This window comes from Vipera berus, assembly GCF_964194415.1.
Source record: "Vipera berus genome assembly, chromosome: 1".
Lineage (NCBI taxonomy): Eukaryota > Metazoa > Chordata > Lepidosauria > Squamata > Viperidae > Vipera > Vipera berus.
This window is the reverse complement of record NC_138202.1, coordinates 337,952,396-337,962,200: the sequence shown is the minus strand read 5'-3', so window position 1 is coordinate 337,962,200 and position 9,805 is coordinate 337,952,396. Positions and strand designations below refer to the sequence as shown.

The window sequence follows — 9,805 nt, the reverse complement described above, 5'->3', positions numbered from 1 at the left end:
TCAAAAGGCAAGAGAAACTTTTGGCTTTGGCTATGAGGGTCTACCTAAAACAAGTCTCAAAACTGGAAAGAAAAAGGTGCATTCATTATAATGACCATACTTGTGTGTGCACACTCTTCTCTAGGAATTGCTTCAAACAGACCAACTAAAATGTATTGTAGCAGATGTGTGTGTATGGGGGTGGGGGCAATTGCTTGGTCCACAACATACATTTTAGTCCCAAACAGCTTGACCAAGCATCTCCTTTTTGGCCTCAAGTAATGAGAATGACTTGAAATCGAGAGTTGATAAGGATGTTCATTAACAAACCCCATTCATTGTTTTATTGCTTCAAAGTACCCAGTAACATATAGTATATACAATTTCTTGATCCCCTCCTGGAAGCAAGTGTCCATGCTGAGACTAGAGGATTTCATAATCATAATCATAATAGTAAAGTTGGAAGGGACCTTGGACGTCATCTAGTCCAACCCCCTGCTCAGGCAGGAAACCCTATACCAAAAATTTATCAGAATTATCAGAACTCTGAAAGATCCATGAGTTTCCTCTCCTGTAAAGACTCAAAAGACTGTTACCTAAGAGGATCAATTAGAGAGGGAATGTAGAAAGAACTCACTGAAGAAGAATCAACTCTGCTTGGAGACACTAACAAAGACCAAACAATTTCATTTCATGTAGACCGAGAGATACCACGACGCAGTCAAAGGCCAGATGCTGCTTCTGCCCCTCCATCAGAATGGTCAAGAAAATAGAGACGTATTTTGTCTAGGGAGAAAGCAAACTTTGTAATATGGAATATTATGCAGGAATTGACTCCCAGGGGGACAGCCTTCCCAACACCTCCCTCTCCCTTGTTCATCAATCTAAGATGAAGCAAGTGAAAGAAAAAAATTGCCCAAATACAACTGTAGAAATATTTATTTACCTTTAAAAATGACATTAAAAATTAAATCTTTTGCTACAAAGCTGTGATTTGGCAGTGATGAGTAATTGGGGGCAAGGGATCACCCTCTCAAGTGAAACAGAAGCCAGAACATTTCTACATCCACAAGGCTTCCCACCCCAATTCAACAGGGCAAGAAATGAACTACAAATCTGATTGCTTTTGCTACATAGCACCTACCTCTTGATTCAGGGCAATGCCTTAGTATAAAAAGTGTATCTATTGCCTTTACCAAGCACAGGAGTTCTGGCATCCTTGCAGAATATGGGTTTTTGAGTAGAACCAATGAAGTCCCTGGAGAACTCTTGATGCTTTCAGTAGGTATTGATTTTAAGTTCTGAACAATACAAACTTATTCAAGGCAAGGGAGTCTGTGGCTGGAGAGAAGGAAATCAGCCTGTTCTTTATGCATTGCAGGTAACAAAAGGGTGCTGGAGATGAATAGTGATGACAGCAACAGGTGATTTAAAACAGTGTCCCTGGAGGCAGGCAATTGCTGGGAGGACTGCATCCCCAGGCTGCCACTGAGTGGAACTGTGTGACTGGGGAGCTCCCAAAGGCAAGGCTCCCTGCATCTGAAATACAAAGTTAGCAATAACACTACTGAGGGGAATGGTGCCCTTTTCCAGTTCAGGCACAGAGTGAGTAAAACAAGGAAGAACAAACTTTAGAAAAAAAATGACTAGAGCTCTCACACTGAAGTCAAGAAAGGGCAATAATGGACATCATGGACATGGCAAAACATAAAACACTAGCCATGTTTTTATAAAGGTAAACCTGGGAATGTGTTGACAGCAAAGTTAGACAGAGAGATTATTACCTGTGGTGGGGCAGCCCCCCTCCTCCATGCAGCTTTGAAGTGGAAAACAAAGACATGTTAGGGCTAACCTATTCCTAGCCACCCGCACAGCTGCCAGGGTTTCTTAGTCTTGCAGTCACAGGGGATTCCAGTCATGCATTTCCCAGCCATGAGACCTCCTGGACTCTGGCCTCCCAGACTGACCCTGACATGGGCTTCAAATGCCTACCCAGAGAAGGCTTCATTAAGATCTCCTTCCTCATCGTCTTCATCCTAGAGAAAGAGATTATTATCCAACTCGGACTCATCCATTCTCCCAAGATTAGCACGGCTATGGCTTTCCTCTGATACGCTGACCTGTTTCCAATACTGGGAACCTTTCTTGGCCATCATAGCCAATGTGTTGCATGCAAAATAAGGGGGAAAGGAGCTAAGGACATGAACAATACAATACCTCAAAGTCTGTTTTGAATGGGGGGCTGCCCAGGGGTGTCCTGACTGGCTGACAAGTGGTTTCTATGGGGCACATTGGCCTTGGAAGGTGCCTTTCTTCCTCCTTGGAGCCTGAAGAGAAAAGATAGCCTGCAACTGATTTTCCTTTCCAGCTTCATAATAATACTGAAAGTTCCTCTGAGGATGTGAAGAGTCCCCCTCCTCTCATCACTGTCCATCCTTTGGCTAGCCCTCTAAGCTTCACAGGTTAGCCAGATCTGATTCAGGGAATTAATCCTTCCTCCTGCACTTCACTTCCCTCTGCATTGGAGAAAGGCAAGGAGTTCGGTCAAAATGTGCCTCTCAATAACAACTGTAGGAACGTGTACCTATCATTCATACCTGCCTGTGTAGCTTGCCAGAGATCCAAGGCCACTTGGAAGGCCTGTGCCACAGTGAGAGTCACAGCCTGGGCCTGCAAGGTGAGATGAGGAAAGAAAACACGAGTAGAGAAAATACACAGGAGGAGCAGGTCAAGCGGAAACCAACATGAAAATTCACACCTCCTAAGGCACAGGCAACCAGGGCTGTCTCCTCAAGACAAACCATAGGATTCAGATGAGCCTGAGAACAAGTCCTCCTCCCTCCCTACTGAAGTCACAGGAACTCACAATCTTCTTCTTAGGTGATAGAAAAGCATGGCATTCAAGTGCACCGCTTTGAGGGTTCTGTGCCACATAGGCAAAGACTTTGTTCTGCAGCTTGTCTGTGGTACAGTAGGAAATCCTGCAAAAAAAATAAATAAATAAAAGGCTGGGCTTGTTTCTTATCAGCCTGCACAAAGGGTAGAGGCAGTCTACGCCAAAATCAGGAAAGGGCTCAGAATAAGACATGTTTGCTAATGAAGACACAATCGGAATAGGACGAAAGAACCACATGAATTGTTGGGGTATGGATAATTTGCCAGTTAGGCAAGAGCAAAAGTAAGTTTCCACACCTGACATGAGGCCCAATGGTTTGTTGCAAGAAGTTTTTTGAATTGCTACCGCGATCTTGGGAGCAAACATTTGGAGGAGGTATTTGTGACTTTTTAGAAAATGCTTTTAAATAGTAACACCGTGAACCTGTTAGGTTTAGTTGTGGTAGAGGTTAATGCCATAGAAAAGGGCTCCTTAGATTAAAAAAAACCTTTTGATAGGAGTCTTGCCTGTTTTTCAGCCCTGGCTTGACCCACTTCTCACAGCGCATCTCCTATTGTATCATTTCAACATCAAATAGAGCCCTCGGCATAAAAAAAAGTAGGTCACTTCTTGCAACAGCAAAGGATTCCTAGCAGAAATGAGCAACAGAAGTTGAAATGCAAAAAGCCCATGAAAAAATGGGAGAGGGAAAGAGTATGCAGGTATGAAAAGCATATTTCCTAAATTAGCAATAAAAAAGGTGGAAAGTCCAAAGGTGATTGGACTTAACCAGTAGGCTCCTCTGCATAGAAATGCATTTTTGAAATGGAAAGGAAATGTTTCTGGGCAGGCTCAGGAGAGGTTCCAAATTAGCCCCAATTTAGATTTTTATACTGTACAACATGCCATGCACATATAGATATTCATGTGGCCTCTGCATGCACATTAGCCAGTCATTGATGCTTCTTGATATATCATACAGGAACATCTATCCGTTTATCGGTAGTGTTCTACCAAGAATTTAGTTTCCTTGCATGAACCCATACCTGTAAATGGAGATGGTTTCAATTGTTTCCTTGGTCTCAGCATCTTGCAGAGAGAGGCCCCTGGGTGACACAGTCAGAATCATCTTCTGGAACTTCTTAGGCCCCACCCGAGCCTGAGGATAAAAGGAAGTGGATCAAGAAACAATTGTGGAGGTGAATGTAAATCTGTCTCTTTTGGGTCAAATCCCGTATTCAAATCCAGCAAACTGTTACGAAGTAATGCATCCACAAAGCCCATGTGAAGATTTGGATTACATTTACGGCTCGTCTTTGACTTACAGCTGATCCTTAGCGACCGTTTGAAGTTACAATGCACTCCAAAGAAAAAAGGACTTATGATCCAGATTCGAAGTTTTGATGTCCACGACCACAGTCACATGACCACATTTTGGGTGTTCAGCAAACAGCCTGCATTTATGCTCATTTGCCCATTCTGCAGCTACATGACCACAATTTATATTTCCATCAGACAGTGCTCCATAGTGAACAATGAGTTCACTTAATGTCTATTTCATTCACTTACAACCACCACGTTCACTTAACTACCACAAAAAACATAAAGTTGGGCACAATCATGCATTGACCCACTTTACCATTATTACAACTTAATTACAGGCTCAATTTATTTATTTATTTATTTATTTATTTATTTATTTATTTATTTATTTATTTATTTATTTATTTAATGTATTGGCTGCCCGTCTTACCATAAGGTAACACTGAGCAGCTTACAGACAGAAACATATCTGCATTAAAACAAGAGTAAATTAAATTATGGTCATCAGTCGAGGACTTCCTGTATTCACCACTACCCTTCAAATTCTATTCATACACTATATGTGAATACTGATCTATTTAGCTAAAATAGCTAATATTGTACCTCTAAACTTGTAAAGAATTTAAAAATCAAAACAGCAATCTACAAAGCTGATAAAAAGAATGGGAACTGCCACCCATTTTCTCCTCTCCAGTTTGAAGAGTCAAGCTTTAATCATCCCACCTCTGAGCAAAGCTTGTTTATGAAGTCCTGAGGCATAAAAGTCTTTGTAATTCTGCCAGCCTGTATTACAAGAACACCACAATAAGAAGAGAAATACATCTTTTACCATGGCAATGATTCGATGGATGGCACCTGCTGCCATATCCTCCCCTTTGGGTTTCTCCACCAATGTCATGCCTAGGTACTTCAGGGAAAAACTCATGCCTTCCAAGAGGGGTTCACGCATGTCAGCCCAGGATTCTGGGAGTTCTGCAAAGCAAGGCAAAAATAATTTAGTAGAGCAGGGGTCTTCAAACTTGGCCCTTTTATGATTTGTGGACTTCAACTCCCAGAATTCCTCAGCCAGCGTGCCTGGCTGAGGAGTTCTGAGAGTTGAAATCCACAAGTCATAAAAAGGCCAAATTCGAAGACCCCTATAGTAGAGGAATGCTATGTCAATCTCTCAGAAGCAGCAGGTATTTTATCACAACTCTACTTATAAAATACAGAGGCTTTCTCTAGAGACTTTTTGGTTTTTGCAAACTTTTGGGCCCTTCAATTTTCCTCATATGTAGGTGGGGCTGTAAACAGAAAAACAATTACATATTTCTTCCACAAATTATGTCAAGTTGGAATTGAAGGCTACAGAACCCACCATTTCCCTCAAAATAACAAAAGTAGTCTCAAATTGCAAAGTCTAGCTTCCATCATTATGCACAGACAAAATGGATGAAACTCACAGCACATCAACACATGCTACTTTTGACATCTGTACATATCCACCTTGTGAACATCTCTGATTGGAAGTAATTAATAGCTGGACCAAATCAAAAGCATTTTAGGGGCTGTGTTTCTATGTTTCTACTACTGTCCCTCTCACTATGAGGATATAGAGCAGATGAAAAAGATTAATCAAGTATAACTACCATCCACAGATGAAAGACCTATCATCAGTTTTAAAAAGTGGAAAGCATCTAAAAAATCTTCCTGCCTTTGCTCCTATTTCCCTCATCTGTCACTGCACTGAGCTTGGTTCAACTCTAAAAACCTTTTCCTTGGTGCAAGATAGGCACCAAAGTCAGCCCTGATGAAATTTTGAAGGATGCCATTTATTCCACTGTTTAGTTTAACTAGCAACAAATATTAGTGCCTTTTGGATTTTAAAGCCACAAACATGACAAGATAATAAAGCAGGTTACATTAGTACTGAACTGTTTTCTTTAAAAATGAAAGTTATTGTAAACAAAGAGGGAAAGAGATCCGAAATCAAAGCTAACCAAACTGTGCATCAGTTAAGTCCTTCACTAACCTGACTGAGGATATTGTACAAACCTGGTGCAACACTGGGTAGCCCACAAGCAGCTATCCAGCCCAGGGAACTGAGATATAGAGTAGGATTTGAATCCCCAGCACAGTGTTAGCCCCACTGTGTTGGGGAGAAGTCTGCCTTGGTTCTTCCATTCAGGTGGCCCAAGGGGAGCTAACATCGGTAGATGGGATAGGGATAGGGATAGGGATAGGGATAGGGATAGGGATAGGGATAGGGATAGGGATAGGGATAGGGATAGAATAGAATAGAATTCTGGAAGGGACCTTGGAGGTCTTCTAGTCCAGCCCCCTGCTCAAGCAGGAGAACCTCATGCGTTCTCTGTGGGCGCGCCGGCCCTTTGGAACCATCTTCCCACGGAGCTTAGGACTGCCCCCGACCTTCGCTCATTTCACAGGGATTTGAAAACTTGGCTTTTTGAGCTGTCTGGCCCAGACTGAGGGTTTTTTGTTGTTGTTAGCTGCGAAGTCGTGTCCAACCCATCGCGACCCTATGGACAACATTCCTCCAGGCCTTCCTGTCCTCTACCATCTTCTGGAGTCCATTTAAACTCACGCCTACTGCTTCAGTGACTCCATCCAGCCACCTCATTCTCTGTCGTCCCCTTCTTCTATTGCCCTCGATCTTTCCCAGCATTAGGCTCTTCTCCAGTGAGTCCTTCCTTCTCATTAGGTGGCCAAAGTATTTGAGTTTTAGCTTCAGGATCTGGCCTTCTAAAGAGCAGTCGGGATTGATCTCCTCTAGGACTGACCGGTTTGATCGCCTTGCAGTCCAAGGGACTCGCAGGAGTCTTCTCCAGCACCATAGTTCAAAGGCCTCAATTCTTTGGCGCTCAGCCTTTCTTATGGTCCAGCTTTCACTGCCATACATTGCAACTGGGAAAACCATAGCCTTGACTATACGCACTTTTGTTGACAGGGTGATGTCTCTGCTTTTTAGTGTGCTGTCTAGATTTGCCATGGCTTTCCTCCCCAGGAGCAAGCGTCTTTTAATTTCTTGGCTACAGTCCCCATCTGCAGTGATCTTGGAGCCCAGGAAAATAAAATCTGTCACTACCTCCATTTCTTCCCCATCTATTTGCCAGGACTTGAGAGGGCCAGATGCCATGATCTTGGTTTTCTTAATGTTAAGTTTCAACCCAAGTTTTGCACTCTCCTTCTTCACCCGCAACAAGAGGCTCTTTAGTTCTTCTTCACTTTCTGCCATTAGAGTGGTTTTAATTATTTATTAATGGGGTTTTAGTTTAAATTCAGGGACTTAATTTAATTTTAGTTTTAATCGATTTTAACTTTGTATGTATGTATTTTTAATTTTTCCCTGTAAACCGCCCTGAGTCCTACGGGAATAGGGCAGTATACAAGTTTAAATAATAATAATAATAATAATAATAATAATAATAATAATAATAATAATAATAATAATAATAATAATAATAATAATAATAATAATAATAACCTGTCCTATAGCATTTCAGACAAACGTCTCCTCCCTACAGTCTCCTTCCCTTGGGGCTGCAGCTCAGCTGGAGAGGATGGAGCGCCACTAATTAATTTCGCGCTCCAGAAAAAGCAGCACTCCCCCACCCCTCCGCTCCGCTCCGTCCCTCGAGGTCCTAGCAATGTTCCCCGCCCTTCCAGTCCCGTGGACATTCGCGTCGCCGGGGCAGGCTCTACAAGCGCACGGCTAAGAGTCCCCGAGCACCCCACGAGAAGGGAACCAAGGAAGAGCGGCCGTGGGGAAAGGAGGAGTAAGCTTCGTTGCGCGTCCTCCTGTCTCCTAGCAACCACGGCGCTACACCTGCAACGCCCAGTAAGGCGCTTTCTCGGACTAACCTTGTCTGTGGCGACGGAGGCGGGCAACGCCCAAGCGGTGGCGGGCGAGGCTGGGACTCCGGAGCACCGCTCGTCCCGCAGCCCGGAGCGCTTCCATCACTAGAAAGAGAGGAGCCTCGGGCTGGGTCTTGGACGCTCTACCGGCGGTGGGTGGGACTTCTCTACGTCGATGCACCTTGCCTTCGGGTAGAGCCAGCACGCATGCGCTGCGATCGAGACAAGGCTTTTTTTTCTACAACGAGGCAGATACAGTAGTAGTCTATTAAAAAGCACCTGAGGAAGTTGTAGTTGCATTTTTTCCCCCTCCAAGGAGATTGGAAGTAAGAATTGCATGTGGGAATCTTGGGAGCAAATGGCATTTTTAGTGCTGTAATTTGGTAACGGCGACCAACTGGAATAGATTTTTGTTGTATTTCACACACAGTCTTGTCCCACAGAATTTAAAGAGTGTAACACCAAGATCGTAAACGTTGTTCCTATTAACAATATAACAGTTTCCAAACTAACAATGCAAATGTTATAAACAGGTTTGCTGTCACAGAATTGGAACATGTCATTTAGGCTGCTATTTCTAAAGCAGGTCAACTTCAAGACGTGGAATAACAACAACAACAAGTTGGAAGGGACCTTGGAGGTCATCTAGACCAACCTCCTGCTCAGTCAAGAAACCCTATACCATTTCAGACAAATGGCTGTCCAGTCTCTTCTTAAAAACTTCCAGTGTTGGAGCATTCACAACTTGGGGAGGCAGGTTGTTCCACTGATTAATTGTTCTGTCATGAAATTTCTCCTTAGTTCTAGGTTCCTTCTCTTTTTGGTTAGTTTCCATCCATTGCTTCTTGTCTTGCCTTCAGGTGCTTTGGAGAATAGCTTGACTCCAACTTCTTTGTGGCAGCCCCTGAGATATTGGAACACTACTATCATGTCACCCCTCGCCCTTCTCTTCATTAAACTAGACCTACCCAATTCCAGCAACTGTTCCTTATATGTTTTAGCTCCAATCCCCTGCTCATCTTTGTTGCTCTTCTCTGTACTCTTTCTAGAGTCTCAACATCTTTTTTTACATTGTGACCAAAACTCAATGCAGTATTCCAAGTGTGGCCTTACCAAGGCATTGTAAAGTGATATTAACACTTCACATGATCTTGATTCTATCCCTCTGTTAATGCAGCCTAGCACAATGTTGGCTTTTTTGGCAGCTGCAGCGCACTGCTGGCTCATATTTAAATGATTGTCAACTAGGACTCTGAGATCCCTCTCACAATTACTAGTATTGAACAAGGTACCATCTACATTGTACCTGTGCATTTGGTTTGTCTTGCCTAAATGCAGAGCCTTACTTTTTTCACCATTAGATTTCATTTTGTTAGATAGCACCCTATGTTCAAGTCTGTCAAGATCCTTCTGTATCTTAAGCCTATCTTCTGGAATGTTGGATATCTCTGCCAGCTTGGTGTTATCTGCAGATTTGATAGTTCTCCATCTATCCCCTCATCCAAACGAAGAGCATTGGGCCCAGAACATAGCCCTGGGGCACCCAAATACACACTTCCCTCCATGTAGATGCAACTTCAACTTTCAGAATTTCCCAGCCAGCAGGTGGATTTAGGCCATCAATTCCAACCCCTTGCTTAGGGCAGGAATCCTCATTAAAGCATCCTAGAGGGCCTAGGAGCATCTCGATTCCATATGAATAAATCCAATGAAGGGGAGTCCAACTCCAAATAATTGGCTCCACTGTCAAGCTACTCTTACTATTAAGTTGTT

General features: G+C 43.1%; 1 protein-coding gene and 1 long non-coding RNA gene across 2 annotated transcripts; both read right to left on the bottom strand.

Moving 5' to 3' along the window:
- Nucleotides 1-1,766: 1,766 nt before the first annotated feature.
- LOC308662198 lies at nucleotides 1,767-2,412 on the bottom strand. Its single transcript, XR_014025125.1, has 3 exons — nucleotides 2,197-2,412; nucleotides 1,972-2,015; nucleotides 1,767-1,795 (listed from the first exon to the last, which is right to left on the bottom strand). It is a non-coding gene; the product is annotated as an uncharacterized lncRNA (long non-coding RNA).
- Nucleotides 2,413-2,523: 111 nt separating this feature from the next.
- Nucleotides 2,524-8,135, bottom strand: LOC308659431 (low density lipoprotein receptor adapter protein 1-like; the record flags this gene model as incomplete). The annotated part of the gene is made up of 5 exons (XM_081313024.1): nucleotides 2,524-2,649; nucleotides 2,846-2,960; nucleotides 3,901-4,013; nucleotides 5,007-5,149; nucleotides 8,039-8,135. The coding sequence occupies 5 exons, from the start codon at nucleotides 8,133-8,135 to the stop codon at nucleotides 2,524-2,526; spliced, it is 594 nt and encodes a 197-aa protein (XP_081169150.1).
- Between the last annotated feature and the right edge of the window lie 1,670 nt (nucleotides 8,136-9,805).